Source organism: Protopterus annectens, chromosome 3.part0, assembly GCF_019279795.1.
Source record: "Protopterus annectens isolate FY-2018-M chromosome 3.part0, PAN1.0, whole genome shotgun sequence".
Classification (NCBI taxonomy): domain Eukaryota; kingdom Metazoa; phylum Chordata; order Ceratodontiformes; family Protopteridae; genus Protopterus; species Protopterus annectens.
In genome coordinates, this window is record NC_056731.1 from 245574345 (window position 1) to 245595069 (window position 20725).

The 20725-nt window shown below is 40.2% G+C and overlaps 1 protein-coding gene across 8 annotated transcripts in view; it reads right to left on the reverse strand.

The window, feature by feature from the left end:
- Positions 1-20725, reverse strand: part of TRAK1 (trafficking kinesin protein 1) — a 969724-nt gene that overhangs the window by 312663 nt on the left and 636336 nt on the right. For all 8 annotated transcript variants that reach the window (XM_044064726.1, XM_044064729.1, XM_044064725.1 and 5 more), the window contains exon 11: positions 8038-8268. In XM_044064726.1, coding sequence (XP_043920661.1) covers positions 8038-8268 — 231 coding nt within the window. The remainder of the gene's footprint in view (positions 1-8037; positions 8269-20725) is intronic.

Consider the following 20725-nt stretch of genomic DNA (forward strand, 5'->3'; position numbering starts at 1 on the left):
CTTCCAGTTGTTCCCTTGTAGGCGGAATCAGAGTCAAGTCATTGTGTTTGTCCGGTGGAAGTGGTTGCAGTTGCAGCTGTGGCAGTACTCCTCTGGTTGGCAGGTTGCCACTGATGACCCCTGTAGGCACCCTTTGATTGACCTCTGCCTCTTGGGCGTCTATTCCTGCCCTTCTGTGCTTTGGAGGTGTCTGGAAAGGACCAATTCTTTGAAGGCCAGTTTCTGCTGAACCTCGGAGGTTGGACCTGCAGAAAATCCTTAACTGTTTGCACAGATTTTGCTTTTTCTTCCACTTTCTTTAGAATCTCCTGTGCAGGGGAGCCAAATAAACTTTGTTTCTCCATTGGAGCATCTAGGAGTTTAGCCTTGACATGGTCCGGCAAGGATTGCTCTTTTAGCCAGGCATGTCTTTGAATTACTGCCCCAGTCATAGCTGATCTAAATGAAGCTTCCAGTGCATCATAGCCACATTTTAAGAAATGATTACTGACCTGCTGAGAGTTGTGTACCAAATCCTGAAGGGCCTTACGGTCTAAAGGTTCAGGAGAAGAAAGCTTTTTATTCAGCTGATCTAACAAATATTCCTGGTACTGTATCATATGGAATTGACAGTTTAAAGCCCTGGCAGAAAGAGTAGCAGATGTATAAACCCTTTTTCCCCATCTCTCTAATGCTCTTGACTCCCTTTTCAGAGGGTAGTGGGTTTTTGGCAGTGGCAGCTGCAACACCCTTCGGGCCCTGGGAAATGGTTTCTGGGTCTGCAGCATGGGCTTTATACAAGTGGAAGTGGGAATCCGGAACCCTGTAGTATCTGTCAGGTTTGGCAGGGGCCGGGGGAAGTGAATCAGGGGCAGAGTTGACATCATTAAATGCATCATCAACTACAGTTAGCACAGGTGGTAATGCTAAAGGCCTATGTTGTGGCAAATGTAAGAAAGTCCTTAGTCTTTTTCTAGAATCAGAGAAATCCTGACCCTGCCATTGAAAGTGTTCCCTCATAGAGTGTAAAGTTTCCCCAAAGGAAAATTCCTCTGGAGGGGAAGCAGAAGGGATAGAGTCTTCTGCATCTGAATCCTCATAAGGTGAGTATGGCCCTTCCTGATGGTCTGACGCATCAGATCCATCCGAGGAGTAGTCAGAGGAGAGAGGTTCAGGGGGTTCAGTCCTGGGCCTTTTGTCAGGAGGAGGTTGGGAGGCCCTGTCTGGGTGAGGTTGGGAACCCCTAATCAGAGATATAAGGTCCTCAGCAAGACTGAGAATCTGGGAACTTGAGGAAGGTCTCTGAGAAGTTGATTTTGCAGGTAAAGCTTTTGTAATTTTAGCTGCTTTAGCCCTGGAGAAAGCCTTAATAGACATAGAAGCAGGGGGCCTAGCTGCCCCACGTGCAGGAGTGGAAATGTCCAAAGGAATGGTGTCGGACAATTCTTGTGCACTTGCTTCTTCGGTAGGGATTTCTGTAGCTGACTCAGCCGGGACCTCTGTAGCTGACTCAGCCGGGACCTCTCTGGCCTTGGTTGTCGGAGGTATGATTTCGGCAGAAGGTAGAACCAAGGCCTCGGTTTCAGCCGAAACCGAGACATTCGCGGTAGGCCTAACCGTGTTAAGACTCTGGCAATGGCAATGTCTGAATCTCACTAACCTTAGGAAACCTTTTACTGTGATACTAAAGCCACTGTCTCTCTCCCTTATCTCACCTTAGATAGCCCCCTATGCTAGCTGCTCACCGCGTGGCACCCAGGGTATCGTCGCTGATTTGAAGGACTCCCTCCCAGTGCGAATGCACAGACCAGTCTCCAAATAATACCTCAAAATCAAGTGTAAAACACCCAAAGTGACTCAGGGTAAAATATTCTTCCTAACTAAAAGTGTTTTGTCTGTTAGCGTTCCATTGGCAGGAATCAGACAGTACCAGCTCTAAAAAATCAGGCTATATATCTTACTGGTAATTCTATGTCCAGCAAAAACGGCAAGCTGACAATAAAGACGGTTACCTTTAAGACCCAGGAAAACTCCTTGTGGTGTAGTCCCCGCTCCGCTACGCTCGGGCTCGCTCTGTGCTCCACCCTGCCCCCTTATCCCACCCGCCCCCACTACCTCTACATTTATTAGGTCATCCAGCCCATCCCCCTTATCACCAACCAATCACAACTGTCCCTCACTCTGACACTTCTCCCTCCCATTTTTCTGTCTGTCTATACCACTAAGGTTACTCTCCTTGTCCGCCCACCCACTAACCTCTCTCCATTAACACTCTGCACTCCCCCTCCCACTTTCTACCCACCCATTCTACCAAGGAAATTCCCCTAGTCCTTTACACCCACCAACCTCTCTTCACACCATGGATAGAAACTCTTATGCTATCCTCCCCTTCATAGCACTACTCCTTCTTATACCTTATCTTCTAACAAGATATGAAACTCCAGCCCTATCAGGAGCCTACCTCCCCAGTGATCACACCTCCCTACATTCCTACAACCCCTCCAATCTCATCCCTCCCTCTCACTACCCTGCAAATAACCCGATTTCCAAGAGAACACATCCTACCCTCTGCCACCCCAAAGCAGCCATAACAAAGGCCAATCTTAAATTACTTATTAAACTCCAAAAACTACTAGATCACTTGAAAAAATCCATCACAAAAGATGGCGACATCCACCCCAACCCAGGTCCTAACACTGACCCAGGCCCCAACTCCCTGAAAGCAGCCGGAAGCCCTACGGGCTCCCTCCTTATGCTCCACCTCAATCTAAGAAGTATCAATAATAAGGTTCACAACTTGCATGCTATGCTTGCAACCCATTCCCCTGACATCATGTGTCTATCGGAAACATGGCTCAAACCTAGTACAAAGGATGAAGAAATTATGCCACCTAAGTATAACATCCTTAGGGCCGATCGGACAACTAGAAAGGGTGGGGGAATAGCTGTCATGTTCAAGAACATCATAATGAATCCACTCCAACCTCCCAAAGTCTCTAACCTAGAACTGATTGCCCTAAAGCTATGCCTAAACAGCCAAAAAAGTATCAATCTTATAGTAATTTATTTACCACCAGGCAAAAATGTAGAAAACCTAGAACAAACTCTTAGCTGGTTTGCCACCAACTATCCCCAAGAAACCATAGTACTAGGGGACGTTAACATTGACTGGTCCCTCTACTCCGTACACTCAAATCCTCTCCCCATCAACCTACATGGTTTCTCCCAAAATATTCTATCTCCCACTAGAATTGGAAATGCTCAACAAAAAGAGAGCATCATTGACTGGATTCTTACTAACAAGGGCACAAATAACTATACCACAGGGACCCTTCCCAATGACCTTAGTGACCACCTTATTACCTTTATTATAAAACATAAATGTCCGCCTACAAACCCCCCCTAACCAGACTAGTTAGAAATAGTAAGAAATTTGTCCCAGACCAATTTCTTGCAGACCTTAAAGCATGTAATTGGTCCATCCTAAAAACTCTACCCTTAGATGAGAGTGTGTCATACTTTAATGACACATTCCTCAAGATACTTGACTCTCACGCCCCAAAGCGACTTACTAGAGCTAAGGAACGAATCGCACCTTGGCTAACAAAAGATACTAAAACCAAAATTAAACTCAGAGACCAGGCCTGGAACAAATGGAGAGCTACAAAACCCCCCCTAGATCGCACCAAGTTTCTACAGCTTAGAAACTCAACCAAAGCAGCCGTTACGTCAGATAAAAAACAATATTTCTGTCACCTCCAAGATAAACACCAGCATAACCCTAAAAAATTCTGGGCTGGATTCAATAACCTCCTTCATCCAGGTAAATCTACCACCCCCACCCCTGAGAAACTCATGGGTAAAGATCCAGGAGAAATAGCCAACACTTTTAACTCTTTTTACCGAGACCATCCAGTCCCTCGCCAGTCAGCTTACTTCTTCTCCCTCGCCTGTAACCTTAACTAAAGACCCAACTCAACCCTCCTTTAACCTACAACCAACATCCACCTCCTATATACGTACTCTCTTGAAAAAACTCAAACCAACCAACCTAGCGGCTGACCTACTCCCAGCCAAATACTTACAAATAGCATCTGATGCCATAGCCTATCCCATTTCAATCTTGATCAACCGAACCATTACTGAAGCTTCCATTCCCTCAATCTGGAAAATCTCTTATATCATCCCTCTCCATAAAGGAGGGTCCTCCACGGACACATCTAACTATAGACCCATAGCTATACTGTCTCCACTAGCCAAAATCATGGAACGCTGTGTTCACAAACAACTCATTAGCCATCTTACCCGTAACAGCCTCCTGTCTTAACACCCAGCATGGTTTTCACCCCCATCATAGCACAACCACAGCTCTCCTCTCCTTTGTTGACTCAGTCAACTACAACCGCAATAATAAATTAATATCCTCCGCTCTCTTTCTTGACCTATCGAAAGCCTTCGACATAGTCAATCACCAGCAGTTGCTCCATACACTGGAAACCTTTCATCTTAGCAAATCAACCATAAGTTGGTTTGACGCCTACCTCCCTTGTAGAAAACAGGCTGTTCAGTGGCAAAACAGGCCATCAGACCTACTCCCCAATAATATCGGTGTTCCCCAAGGCTCTATTCTCGGTCCCCTTCTCTTTTCTGTCTTTATAAATGGTCTTCACTCAATCATTCCCAAAGCCACCTGCATTCAATATGCAGATGACTCCACCTTGATCTGCTCTGACGTCTCTCTCGCCAAACTCAAGTTACAACCCAAAACTGCTTTACCATAGTCGAAAAATGGTTCTCGGAATTAAAACTCTTACTTAACCCAACCAAAACCAAGTTACTTCTATTTTTCCCCACTCCAACTACCTCCCAAGGAAAAGAACCTCCTAATACCAATAACCCAACCTTCCATGTGTCCTCCACCAATGGGACCATTATCGAACCTGTCTCCCACACCAAACTACTAGGAGTGACCATTGACCACAAGCTTAAATTTGATACACACGTTAGCCTGACCATTAAGTCGGTAAACAAGAAACTCGGGTCCATGTAAAGAATAAAGAACTTCTTAACCCCGCACACCAAACTAACTATCGCTCGCACCCACCTCCTCTCCACACTCCTTTACGCCTCCCTGATATTTTCCTTCCTTAACAAGAGAGAGCTCAATAAACTCTCTACAACTTATAACCATATAGCCAGATTTATAACAGGAATGCCCTATTGTACCCATCACTGCCTAAACCTAAGGACACTGGAATGGTTAGAATTGCCCAATATTCTCAAACTCAATCAACTCACTGAGGCATTTAAAATAATCAACCATCCAGACAAAACCCCCTCACTGAGTAAAATACTTATCCCCTACTCCAACCTTATGTCCCTCAGATCATCTAAAAGTCTACAAGTGCAGACCATCAAATCTAACAACTCGGGAGGTGAAGCTCTCTATGCCAATCACATTGGAAAATCCTGGAATTCCCTCCCAAACAACCTAAGACTCATGACCTCTCTCCATCAATTCAAAAAACACCTCAAAGAATTCCTTAAGTCCCACTGGCTATGCCCTTGTTCTAAACCAGACTAACGGCAAATGTCCAGGCCCACCTAAGCCTCTACCCAACCCAAATCCTTAAGGGTTCACAATGTAACCACGTCAGACCATCTACATAAGTTTGTACCTGTTTTAAACAATATGTAAAACCAATTGTTTTCTTTATATGCCTATGTTAATAACAATATTTACTTGTTCTGCTTTTTTATATGTACCTCTTTTCTTTGGAGCTTTTCTCCCCGGGCCTCTACTGAAAATGGACATGTATCCAGCTAGACTAGCCCGGTCAACAAATGTAAAATAATAAATAAATAAAAATAAATTAAACTCAAGATCATTTGTTCACACGTTTAGTTTATCAAATACTCTTTTTTAATTTCTCCAAGTCTTTTGGGTTTCTATTACCATGACGGGAATGGACCCCATTCCTAAATCATAGCAGGATTAAAGTTTATGTATTGTTTCAATCTTTGATGTCAGCCAGAAATGCTCTTTGCAGCATCCATAATATGCCCAATAATGACTTCTCCTGTAATTCATATAGAGTTGCATGTAATGGTAGCATACTCCTTCTGTTGGATGTGTTTGTTGTCGTTAAAGGGCAAGTGGGTCTGTATATGTGCAAATGTTTGCAGGTCAGGGTTACAGTAAGGATTAGGGATGTGGATATAATGTGTGCATTTGTTTGCAGGTTAGGGTTAGGTAAGGGGATAGCTTTAATGGTGTATTTATGTGTTGCAGAGAATTTCAGAATGCATTGAGTCAGTTCTGTTTAGTGGTAGTGTTATGGAAAATTTTTTTAAGGTAAGGCTTAGGGTTGAGGTTAGCAAGTATTACTAAGGTGGGCAGGGGGAAGCCTTGATCCATTAATCTTGCCTCAATATATACCTGGTTTAATCTGCTGGGTCTTATCCTAAACTTTGCAACAACAAAGGAATGCTCTCTGGCACCTCCAAGAGGCTATCCACTGTGCCTGACTTGTGGTATAGTGGTAGATTCCTGACACAGACCTTGAACAGATCACTGGACAGTGAAGAACTACCCGAAGACTGAAGAAAAACAAGTATAAAGGGAGAAGAAGAAATCAGATGCTCTAATAATATACTGGATTAACAGCAGTGACAGGGAAAGTTGCGGAAAGATTCCTTATAACTAGCCTAGTTGCTTTCCTAGAAAATAGCAATTGCCAGGATAGAGTACCAACCGATAGAAGTTTCATGATGAGAGGACTCTGTCAAAACATCCACTTTTATGTGGTCTACACCTGGACATCACTAAGGTCTTGGACCTCCTCCCCATAAAAATGACTGATAGTCTTACTCCCATTCCCCTACAGTTTTTCCAAGACTCATGAACTGGACTGCTGCAAACCTGAAGGGGGAAAAATCACGAGTTCATTGTGGAAAGAAGAATGATAAGGAAAGTGACTAATGTGGCATGTGCAACCATCAGTCCTGAAACAAATGCTCTTCAGTGCATTTGTTCCAGACACATTTGATGGATTAGAGAACTAAACCAACTTCTTCAGTAACACAAAGAGAGGTGCAGCAGTGAAGGACTGGGGTGAGGGCAAGCCTATGGAAGGACCTGGAAGGGCTTTCCAATGGGCAGAAACGCAGCAGTTAACTGCACACAAATGCAGGTGTGACTGTGTTGTCCTGCTGCAGAAGTTCCACCTGGAAACAGGCCAGAGACTGCACATTTCAAGAAAAAGACACTATCTGCTGCTCTGATGTGCAAACAGTGACAAGGACAGTAGCACAGTGTACTTAATGAAAACTTGGGCTGACTGCCCAGAGAAAGACAGCAGCAGACATTATTAGAGTGATGCATTCAGGAAACCTGCACCCATCTAAGCAAACTCTTAAGATCCTCAAAGGAAATGTCCTACACCTTAGGGTCAGGTTTTCTATCCTGTGATCCGACGATTTTAAAATAACTTTAAAAACAGGGAAAAATAAGGATAACACACCACAAGATCTATGGGACTAGATAACAAGATAATATTCCATAGCTGTTCTTGCACACACACAAAAAAAATAAGTAATATTATCAGACGTCTTACACTATTAAAAAAAAAACTACTATAATATGGATGTTTTAGAAATATGGTAAACAGTGATGATTCCATTTCACTGACATCTATAATTCTAAATTTGCCTTTCATCTACAGCTAACCTGTTTAACACAAAATACATACTTTACAATCAGTCCACTTCAATGGTACATGCCACCATATTCTTTTTGGTTATGGGCAGCAATATATCTGAGGGCAGAGGCAAGACCATCAACTTCAAGAATACAAGGGGCTGAATGACCTTGAGTACAGTTAGATAAACAGCCCAGATGATTTTAAACTGTATACTAACTTCACCTGATCAGAGATGCACAATAACGCAGTGTCAAATTGCTACCAATTAGCCCATTTCAGAAGACTGAATCTGTTCTTTCACAGAGTACAATATGTTTTTGTCTAGTGATGTGTCCACATTTCAAAATATACTAACCCAGATTCAGATGTTTCTAAGATGATGCTGTTTGTCCTATTGTCGATCACAATATTCATATCACCTCCATAGAAACTAGATCGCGGGGTGCTGAAGCAGCTGGAAGAAACAGAATTCAGTGCTGAAGACTGATTGGATCCTGGGATGTTCATTGGCGATGGAGGTAAGGATCTCTGTTTTACCACCTGATTTATATTCCGTACAACATCAAACACTCGCTTCTGGTGAAATCTGTAAAGAGAGAAAAAAAATAGTATTGCACACCATAACTACAAGGACATTCCAAGAAGAAAATAATGCAGTATTCAAAAACTGAATCAAAATTTAAATGACCGTGCCTAGTACTTATCTATGAACCTAGGTATTCAGTCTGTAGACCTTTTCAAGCCTAGCCAAAAAAAAAAACACCTTTTCAGAATTTCCCCACTAGCCTCAAGAAGGCCAGAACAAGATAAACCAGGAGAGAATTTGAGGCTGACCATCCAATTGTCTAGGTTTACCTTGAAGATGGCAAGGGTGCTACTCTGCCTGATGTGTAGTGGAAGTTTGTTCCAGAGGAAGGGATACCTTGGGATAGGAATCTATCATGCCAACTTGTCTTATTTATCTCCTGCTGCTGAAGGTTTAGCTCCTTTAACAAAACATTTGCTGTACCACTTCTTCTGGAAAGGTACAGGAAATCAAACAGGATTTGATCTTTTGTTGCATGAAAGGCTACACCTACGTCCGTAAGAACTCGAGTACAGAGAAAGAACTGCCAGTCTCTACTGATAACCAAGATTTTTTGAGGCTACTGATCTTTTTAGTTATGAATCTCTCCGAGGTCTCTCAAATTATGTGATATGTTTAGATAAATACATAGGTATCATAGGTTGGTACTAGGCTATTGGCCCTAGGGCCTATACAAGCCTAGCCAAACAATTCCCCAGATATTTCTTCCCACAATATTTACATGCCAAAAGGTGCATTATATTCAATAATGGGTCTCATGATATGAGTAAAGCAGAATTAAGAACTTCTTTAGAGCTAGTACAGATACCTTTGGAAATTAGACGGGCCAGATAAAAGGCTTTCCAAACTACTGTGGAGGCATGATGGTCAAATGACATGGAATTAACAAGAGTACCCAGAGCCCTTGCAACTGTATCTGATTGGAGGGCTGCATCGCCTACACAGTAAGTGAAATGGGTTTATTTACCAAAATGCATGTAACATTTTTTTTAAATTTAGTTTGAGAATATTGTCCTTGCACCAATTGTTAACATGGTTAAAGATACGTTGGAGCAATTGTAACTCAGTTAAGATCGAATGACAACACCTAAATTACAGTTATTTGCAAACTTAGTTAACCACAGGCCAGGAGTGCTGATCTGAATGTCTGACAAATGTATGCCAAATATGAGAGGGCTCAAAACTGAACCCTGTATAACACTACTGGAAATTGTTTCACTTTCAGAGGGGTCACCTGCTACTCTAAACACATGGGTTTCGACCAACAACCAGTTAGCTATCCATTGCACAGTATAAGGATTTACATTCAGATTTACAAGTATATTAATATTGATTGTATGGTGAATTGTGTCAAAGGCCTTGGCCAGGTCTAGACATGCTGTATGCACTGCATAATTACTAAAATTAATGAGGTTAAAGAGGCAGGACCTTCCTTTGATACAGCCAAATTGACGAGGGTCCTGTGTGGAGAGATTTTCAATGCCTAGATTAATTAAGTCTGAGATAATGTGCTCCATAGCTTTATATATGAGGCTAGTGAGAGCAATGGGTCGATAGTTGCCAGGGTTCACAGCTGGGCACCCTTGTGCAACGGCATTACAATATCTGATTTCCAGGCTTCAGAAATGTAACCAGTGGAGAGGCTTTGATTAAACTGTTTTTAAGAAGGGGTTCAGAAAGGCCATGTTTGGCACTGATAATCAGGCAAAATGTTATGTTGACAGGGGCCGTGAATAAAGTATTCCAAGTTTTTGAAAGGGCTGAAAGAACTTGTTCCATTTCAACTGAAATGGGTGGTTGGGACTGTGGAACCCATGGGACAGCTGTAACTGTGGGTGGAGTAAAATTTGCACTAAATTTGTTAGCTAGGATATTAGCTATTTCCTTTGGGTCAGAGAGTGCAGTGTTATTGTAACACTGCTGGGTGTCAGTTCTTAAATTCCTGACATAGTTCAAGATTTGCAGTCATTTTTGGATTTAGTGGCTATTTTAAGTTCATACTCAACTTTGAGCTTCCTTATAGTTCCTTAAGCTCAATGTTAGTTTGCTTAAGTGTGCTCTTACGGTAGGTAGAATGAGACCTCTTATTAGCATTAAGCAGTTTTTTTCTCTTGTTATATAAATTTTTATACAGGCATTCAACCAGAGGGGTTTGTTTTTAAACTTCTCAATGTATTTGTTGTGGACAAGGACTACCTTATTTACTTTATTTATTTCACATTTGTTTACCAGGAAGTTCCGATTGGACATAGATCCATTTACAGCGGAGACCCGGGGAGAAAAGCACCACATCGAATCATTCAAACACACAATGGTAGACATTTGTACACTAAAATACAGAAAACTAACAATGATTAACTATTTAAGTGAGAGTAGAAGTCCGAGATATAGGTAACAGCTGTAGCAATAGGATGCTTCAAAAGAGGATTACAGCAGAATTTAAGAAATCATGTAACTGAAGGTTTGCTTTTAAGAAGTTGATAAACACTGAGCTATTTACAAGGGAAGTACCACTAGTTTTAAAGGAAAATGTCACTAAATAATGATCTGATTTAACAATACATGATGACACATATGGAACTATGCAACAAGTGGCCACGTGTGTGAAGACTAAATCCAGGATATTGGGGCCCTTAGCTGGATGGTTAACTATTTCTGAAAGAGTTAGCATTTATAATATCAAGGAAGAGCTGGGCATGCCGATCATTGGCCGTGTAAGTTTGCCAGTTTACTGATGGACAGTTGAAGTCCCAGTAGAAAGAGCTTGGGTTTTAATGGGAATTTTAACTAATGCATTAGCTATCATGCTCAAAATGGGGCACAGAGAGTGTTCCATAGGGAGCTATGAAGTGGTAATTAGTCTTGATCAGAGTGATTTGGACTTCTAGGAATTACTTAGGTTTACCTTAGTTTATTCCTAAGGAATCTGTCATGAGGTGATGACATCCTTGACAAATACTAATACTTTCCCACAACAGCCAGTGGGTCTGCAGATGTGACAGAAGCATTACACACAGAAAAAGAAGGGAGTGCCTTCATTGCTCTGAAACCATGTTTTTGCAACTATACACATATGTATTTATTCAAGATTAGGAAAGTCTCAAGTTACGGCTTTTTGTTTTGTTTTAAGACACCTGGTAAATGCAACTCATCTGCCATAATCAACATACAATAAAACAGACACCATCAACAGGATATGTGTAGTACTACATAGAAAGAATGGCAATTTGTTAATCAAGTCAGGCAGAAAAAATGTGAATATCATTCTAAGTCGAGTAGTGTGATGTCAAAGCAGAAATGTCACACCTATAAAGCAGCAATGTGACTGGTGGAACTGAACGAGTGAGAGCCATGGCTGTACATTTATGTATACAACAGTTATCCTCAACTTGTGTATTCAACTGTGACTCTTCTACTGTATGTGCTTGTTAATGTGTAGCTTTTCACCCTGGGCCTCTACTGAAAATGGGCTCACTTCTGACCTGTGGACCATCCAGGTAAACAAATGCAAATAAATAAATAAAATAAAATAAATAAATAAAAACTTGCTATCAGCAAAATATTAGCAGACTAGAACTATATAAAGTACTTCTGACACAATCTGGATGATCCAGCCTGTAAAGGACACTAGGTATATGTTATCACTTACAGCTACAAAATGTGTGTTACAGCATGTTTCTTAGTCTAGAATAGCGAATACTGTGTACCTCAGAGACAAAGAGCATGCAGCTGCTGTAGAAAATAGAACTGTGTTTCTGACACTGACAGGTAAATGAAGGCAGTCATAAATGACAAAGACCACTGAGCTGTCTTCTGTGCTCATGGAGCTCAGGGATGTATCGAAGCTGCAACTTTTACACATTGGGTGGCTAAATCCAAAATGTAGGATATTCAGTTCTATTTTGAATGAGTGCACCAATCCATTTTTTTCTAGGGCCAAATGCCAAACACTTTGCTTCTCTGCTAGTAACCATGAGCACCACCAGAATAAAAATTCAAGCTGTTGTTGTCTTTCGGCTTTTCCCGGTTAGGGGTCGCCACAGCGGAACTCCGGTCCACTAATGATTGGCAGTAGATTTTCATGAACGCCGAGGTGCCAGCTCGATGTTCAATCTTCAATGGAGGCACACCCATTTACACATGTCTTTCGAATGCCTACCCAACCGTGGGGAGGACATGCCGACTCCACACAGAAGGCACTCCCTGCACTCCAGCCAAGAATCGAACGTGAGAACCTCTTGCTGTGAGGCAACAATGCTACCGCTGCACCACCGCAGAATTTAGAATAAAAATTCAAGTGCAGTTTAGAAAACAAACCTGCAGAAACAAGAACTAAATCTACAACACAGTTCAGGGGAGGACAAGTGAGTAAACCAGAGTAATGCAGGGGTGGAAATGGAGCACAGTAAGGAAGAATGATGGAGGACACAGCTGTCTGGCAATATTAACTTAGTGGGTTAAGACAATACACTAAAAATACATATCCTGTCAACGTGAATTTATTCTCATCTCAAAAACTTGCATACAAGGCAACTATGGACAAAAGTCTTCTCCACCCACGAAAAATAGCAGGTGTAATGGGTCTTACAAAACAATAGAAAAGACAGCAATGTCATAGCTGGGCTGAAGGGTGAAGTAGTCAGCAGGATGTAAAAGCAGACAAGAAATGTACAGATGGTTACCTTCATGTGCCCACTTAACCACTTCAGAATTATACATAAGAGCAAAGCGAGCAAAATGAATTAGCTGAAAGCAATTTTTTCATAATCTAGTACAGTAAGGATGTAAAAATATTTTAATAATGTAAATGTGCTGCCTATTTGTTTTATTCTGCATGCTTTTAGTGTTTGACACTCACTGCTGCCTTTCATATTTGCTCTTCATACTATAACAGCTTTTATTCTTGGGTCACCCCTATAAGTGTTAGCCTAGCAAAGCCAACCAGGTTAACAAAATATATTAATTCCACACGCACACACACGCACGCATGCACACACACACACGCACGCACACACAGACACACACACACACGCACACACACAATTATAGGTACTAGGAGAAAGTGAAAGGACTTGCTTATCAGGATGCAGCGGCTAAAAAATTGACTTGCTTACTAACTATCAGCACTCCTTTTGACCAATTTGTCCATTCATTCTCCTTTACCATGGAAAAAAAAACAACTAAGAGGAGCCATCATTAAGATAGCCATAGAGGGGGTTGCTGTTAGGTCCTTAATCTCTTGTGCATGCCCACTAAGTGTCCTCCAGGAGGATGCTGAATGGAGACAGTGCATGACTATCATTCAATTCCACAAAAGATAGAAACCCACAAATGTCCCTGTCACCTAAAATGAGTACATTGTGCACGTTTGTCCAGTCTCTACCAAGGAAATCTGTGCACTTTGGATGCCTTGGACACACTCCACCCCCACCCCACAGACAGGCAAGCAGACACAGTCCCTACATGCCTCACCCTCCTCTGCCACCTCCACCAGGCACCTGATCTGTTAATCATACTAAATTCATCTGAGTCATAGTCAGATTTTTATCCTTCTAAGCCAAATGAGCTCTTTCTTACTACACAGATCTGAATTTGTGTAAATTTGGAAAAAAATGTATAAAGCAGTCAAGAGTAAAGATTCACATTCCCTATTTCAAATGAGATATTGCCAAAGCTAAGAGGAGTTCCCTCGGCTTTCTTCACTGGATGTCGCAAACATATTCTGCCAGATGTCCTTGCCTTCTTAAAACACTAGTATAACCATCTCTCAAATGTCCCTAATTTTAATTCATATTTTGCCCCGTCCCTGGCGTAGTTTCTGATTTTCTGGTAAATAATCAAGGATCACAGTCTATCAGTAATACCAAATATTAGAGTTTCACATCTCTTATTGTTTGGAAGACACATTTTAATGTGTTGTTCTATTAACTATTTAAGTGAATGAAAGTAACACTTTAAAATTGTCCTTGATATGGCCTTATGTCCCGTCCCATATTATGTTTTAGGTCTGTATCTGATTCTTGAGTAAGGAAGTTGATATGACAGGCACTCCTTCAGGAGACTACTGTTTGGAATTTCAAGTACTCCAGAGATAGTTTAGAAGAAAACAGACACTGCAAAGCCTGTTGGGAGTTGCAGTGTTCACAGATGACAAGTCATGTATGGAAGCACCATGAAATGACATATCTCAGAAATGTTAAGCATAAGATTAAACTTGCTGCACTGAAATTAAATGAGGAGAAATGTGTTCAGAGACAGAAGCAGCCTTGCTTTTCTGGAACACCTGAAGGATAAATCTATGGCCAGGTTACATCTACAGAATGTGGAACCTATCAGGCAACTTCAACCAAACAATAGAATCTTCAAGAGATGAAGATGCTTCCTGCCATGATAAACTACCTGGTGAAATGCATTTCAAATCATTCTACTGTGGGAGAGCCATTATATGACCTACTGAAGAGCAAAAGTATAGGGACTTGAGCTTGAACTTACCGAAATGCATTTGAGCACTTGAAAAAATATGTTTTATACACATTTTTATTAAATCTCAAGTATAATTGCAGTACAAGTGCATATACAAGAAAACAAATTATAGTAACAGTTTTCATGCATTATACATGTTTCCCTTTTAACAACTGTCATTCACTCTGACATTACATACATGTTTCCGTTCCTTCCATTAAATTTCACTTCTCCTGGACTACATGAAAAAAATATTGATGGTAGCCACAATGCTTACTTACAACATTACCAAAACCATAGTTAAATGAGTAGATGCTAACATGGGACTGAATATGCTTTAGTACAGCTTCAAGGAGAAGAGAAACCTGTGACATACTGCTCCAGAAGACGTGCGGCTGGGGAAATTAGGCATGCTTAAACTGAACATTAATTTTGATGACACTTGCAAGGTTTAAGCCAACAACAAAATAAGCAGCAAGGAAATCTTATGTGATAAACACACTGCCCTTTAAGAAACAGTATGACATAGATGGACACTCAAATATCAACTGTTACAAAATAAGACCCATTAGAAGGCATGTATGCAAAACCAAGGAGGATGAATTTATCAGAGCAGGCACAACTGCTGAAGATCAAGAACAGATTCTGATTAAACTTGCTTCAACTTGATGACATGAACATACAAATCAATAATGAGTTAAGGGAGTTTTCCAAGTGAGAAGTGCGCTATCAGAGCATGCTGGTTTGATTATAACAAAAATTCTATTGTTGTACAAGGAACAATGCAACCAGAGGACTTCCAAGACGGTTGCTGACTGTTGATATGAGCTCTCCCAGAGTGGCAACCAACAAACTGTTAAAAAGCCAATAAAATTATTAATTTTGGTAAAAACTGGTTACTGACTAGTAGTTATACTGCCTGGATGCCAACAAAGACGAATTTGGAAAACATATGGGAAAAATCAACTTGTATAATAAGAAAAATGTTCTGGCTGGTAATAACCAAACAGCTGTTTAGCAAGGCACTTCGAGCTGTACTTTTAATACAGAGTTAGCGTTCAATAACTTTGAGCAAAAAATAAAAATAAAGCAAGTGCACGCATAAGTAGTTAAAATAAGTGGGATACTAATGGAATATATGACCTCAAATGATAAAAATTATAAAAATAATAGAAGCTTTAAGTAACCATTCAGATGACTTGGGGGAAAAAAATGCAAAAGTCAGAGACTGAAAATGAAGGAAAGCGCACAGAATAATGGAAATGTTTTGCTGAACAAGAGAAACTGGAAGGTGTGGGTTAATCAGTTTATGAAAATGTAAATAAACAGAATTGATGCTCCACAGCAGGATATTTTACTTGAGAGGGGGCACATTGTGTGTGTGTGTGTGTGTGTGTGTGTGTGTGTGTGTGTGTGTGTGTGTGTGTGTGTGTGTGTGTGTGTGTGTGTGTGTGTGTGTTTCCACTCTCAAACAATTAAAAAGCTACCACTTTTTATATACAAAGACAGGTTTGCCCCCAGGGCATCAATGTTCCCTTTTAAAATAGTCTATTTTTCTAATGATGTTTTTAACCTCCAATGCAAAAATGCCATTGCTGACTTCTAGTCAATTTCTTCCCTGCAACTGCATTTGTTCTTAATATACCTCTTGTGATGCCCATGCACTGGCCCAGCAATCAAGGAGGCTCAATCCTCACCACTAACACCAGTGGGAGGTGTCCATATAGGGAAAGAATAAGAAATACACACACAGTAAAGTACAATTTCCCTTAAGAGCACACAGAAATCACAGTCAGTCTGGGGATGGTTTCTCTCTTTCTCTCCAGGTCCCCAATAAGACTCCCCACTGGCATAGCTATAGGGTCCAGATCTCGGCCTAGTGGGAAAGCTGAGGCAGCCAGCACCCTCTCTGTCCAACCAGTGCTTCATGTCCCTGCCAAGTAGCTGACACACAAACATACTTTGAGATAAGAGTTATATACAACCGCACAGACATTCCTGGGGAAGGCTGGCACAGCTTCTCCAGCTGTGCTCCTTTTACCCAGACTATACGGTAGTACCACTTGCCACCACCCACTAATATGCAGTACAAGTGCATATACAAGAAAACAAACCATAGTAACAGTTTTCATGCTAGTAAAAGGCCCTTATGAAAAGGGTGTCCAGTTATACTGTGCATTATTATCCAAATGGTAAATGCAACTGAACAATCAAGGGTTACTGGAGTGGCTTGGCCAATATCACTATATACATGTAATGTACTCTACATCTTAAATTATCTCTACACAAAACAGCCACAGTTGAAAGGTTTAAAAATATTTAATAATAAATAATAAAAACACAAGACAATACTTCTTACTACACAGTGCTAGTCAAAAGTTCAGAGATCACAGAGAAATACTTAAAATAATACAGTAGAAAAGTTCTGACATCAATACAGAAAAAAGACTAATCTAATATTCCTATTTCCTAGCTATACTTAAGAGAAAACACATTTCTAAAATAAACTTACATATAGAACACACGCAGAGTGCTGGTGAGTTCAAGACAAATGCTAAATGCTCTCTGATTCTCTCTCTTTAATTTGATAATACAGCGCTACTTCACATTACATCATTCTTAACAATTTTCTGGTTTTCCCAAGCTAACACAAACTCAGGGGTCAATAGCCCTTTTGATCTTCCAGCTGGCCAGGAAGCCAGAGCAATAAAAGAAATTACACATGTAAATTCCAGCCATTAACTCTGGCCTCAAAACAACAGGCAGAATGCCTCCCTCTAGACATCGCGGATCCGAGTTTTAGATCAAAGAATTTCACAATGCTTGACTTATCAGCTTTCTTATAGCAGAGTGCACTGTTACATTTTTTTCAGTTCAACATCCAATACAGTCTTTTCACTTTTATGAGAACAAGCCTATGGCTTACATTAATATCTACAAAATTCTACCTTGTTAGGCTGGCAGCCTTCACCTATCTACACACCTCTATAACTTTTGTCCCTATTATTTTTAACCTAATAAAAAATCTTTGTGATCACCATTTTTGAGTAACCTTTGTCCTCAAACAAACCTTGAAAAAATTTCAATTCATTTTGAAACCTAGCATCACTGGACATTGATCATGAAATCCTTGCCGGTTTTCCCTTTACATTTTATTTTAACCAAATAGGTGGCAACTGGTTTAATGTAAAAAAGGAATTCATAAAGTGGATTTACAGTGAATGTCTGACTCAATACACACTTTGTCAACATTCTTAATTAAACATCTGAAAAAATGAATGCTGGTATCAGAATTTTCAAAAACAAAGTTCTCAAAATCAGTGACAGAATTCACATACAGCCTGAACTTTAAGTCAAAAATGTTTCCAATCCTTACAATAAAAATCTTGACAAAGAGGGCATAAAAACTATAATCGTCCATAAATTCAGAGGAGAAAAATATATTCTTCTACATTGCCTACACAATGTTGTCACAGTAAGGAGCAACTGCTGCCCCCAAACACATTTTACATGCTGGAAATTTTCATCAAGAAACATGAAGTGCTCATCATATTAACATGTTCATTACTAAACTTTTAACAGCAAGTATTGCATTCTCTAACTTTATTAATGCTTGCATCATGCAGAATGCATGTACACATTTTTTTCCAAAAAACAAATTCTTATTCTAACAACCAATGTACATATATTGAATCTGTTCCAATCCTTATGCCTGGTGCAGTATTAAATTCTCACTGACCTGCCTTTATAACCATCTCAGAAATTGCTTTTAATACATACTAGTATTATATCTGAATTAAGCAGTCCTTGTGTACATAGCTTATAGATATAATCACTGTACTATGCTTTTTATTTTACTTCAATAGGACTACTATTTATTTTCCAATCTAAAGTAATCCATGTACAGAATTTGCTCAATATTGTTCTTTTGCACTTAAAGGCTTAATGCATTAACTACCCCCATGATTAAGAAATGAAGACAATCGCTAAACTTTTATTCTACCCTGATTTATCTTTAGCTTTCCTATCATGTTTCCCCCACCTCTGTTTGTTCTAAATGTTTTAATCTTCTTCATTATGAATTTATTCTTTAATACTCCTATGTGCTCATTGTACTACACTGTTTGACAATTGGCTACCTTGGTCATTACATATCCGACTCCAGGCTTCCCATCTTTTTTTTTGGATATTTTCCTGCTATGCTTAGGCTGTTTCTTATTCAACTCAATTTTTTTCTCTCCTGTTTCATTAATATTTTAAAGTATTCAGTTCTGGGGGCTATTTTTTATTTCTACTTTTTATTTAACCCCTCTTTGGTTCTAAGAATGTAGTGCTATTATAGCTCTGATATGTTGGGGCATTTGTTTCCTACAGCAACTCAAGAGCATCCGCTCCTCTTCTGTTTCAGTTTCTTTCCCTATCAATTTGTTATCCAGGCTTCATAGGTCAATCTCGTATTGTTTTACAGCTTCATAATCCCAAAAGATGTGCTGTCATGGACCCCTATCCCCCATGTCACATATCTTAATAAGCATCCTGAACTGCAGAAAAGAAATAAGCAATAAAAAAAGCAATGCTGGGTGTAAAAATATTTGTGCAAACATTTCCATCCAGAAATTCTAACTTTTCTAGCTTTCATGGGTTGTCTGGAAGTTAAACAGATTTCAAACCATTCCTAGCCAGAGTACGCCCTTTGCAACTGTCATTCACAACATTTTAAGCTTGGCATATTTATCTACCCTTAATTCTTGCAGCTCTTGATAACAAAGGTTTTGCTAAGTAAGACTTAAGTCTACCTCTGTATGCAATTCTAGGATGTATTACATCACTTGTGGTTTCTCAAGGATCTCTGGCTATCCCGTGGTTCCTGTTGCAGTCCCAGGTATCTTACTCAGTTTCTTTCAAGCTGAACATCTCTTCTGCTCCCACCCGTATCACTAACTTACCACCTTTGCCTGCATCTTCTCCCAGAATCTCGACTCAACCTTCTTTTTTCTGCAGCATATGGAAAGAGTCTCTACTACTACCTTGGTTTTTGGAATGGTCATATCCCATGGAAAGGGATCAACTTCTCCCACTGCCTTTTTTGGGTTCTATAATTTAGCCACTCCTTAATATATGGCTGGCAATATATTTCTCCACCTGCCTTTTCTAAAGCCCTCCATACTTCAACAGCCTCTCCAGTATTTAAGGTATCAATTTTATCCAGCCACATGACTTTCCATTTGGGCGTATAAAAACTATTCTGCATCAAATGAGTTAGTTTGAATTGTGCTGCCTTATAATACGTCAACATGTTTGGCAATCCCAATCCTTCATATTGTACCATGGCCATTATTTCACACCATTTCAACCTGCTTTTCCCCTTCCCATAAAAATGCTTTCAGTTCAGCTTCTAACCTCTTCCACATTTCTCCACCTGGCTGATAAAAATTTGCTTGGGCAACATAAAAAAAACAGAGTCTACCCAATCTACATTTCTTTAACTTCCCTCCTAGTTCATCATCATTCCTTTACATTTTGAAATATAACCTTCTGCCTGATATGATCCTTAACTGTGTAGCTCAAATATCCATTCAAATCAGGTAATTGTAAACCACCTTGTTCTAGTGGAAGGATCAGCTTATCCCATTAAACTCTTGCCCCGGTTCCCTCCAAGAGAAATTCCTTCAACTCTTTATTGTCTGCAACTTCTCCTCCGGTTGATAAAAACATGCCTGACCTATATATAAAATTAAATTGACTAAAACCACTTTCACTGCTTGTATCTTACTAACCATAAAAGAAAGCTTCCAGTTTTTCAGTTTTTGTATCACCTTTGGTTTAGTCTCTTCCCACATATCCTTAGCTGCAACAGAAGACTTTTTTATCCTCCTAAATACTTCATCTTATTGTGTCCCCATAAATATGGGTATTGCTGAACCAATTCATGTGTTGGTACATAATTTACAGCTATCGGCTTTGTTGCATCTTTACTTTTACATGCCAGGAAGAC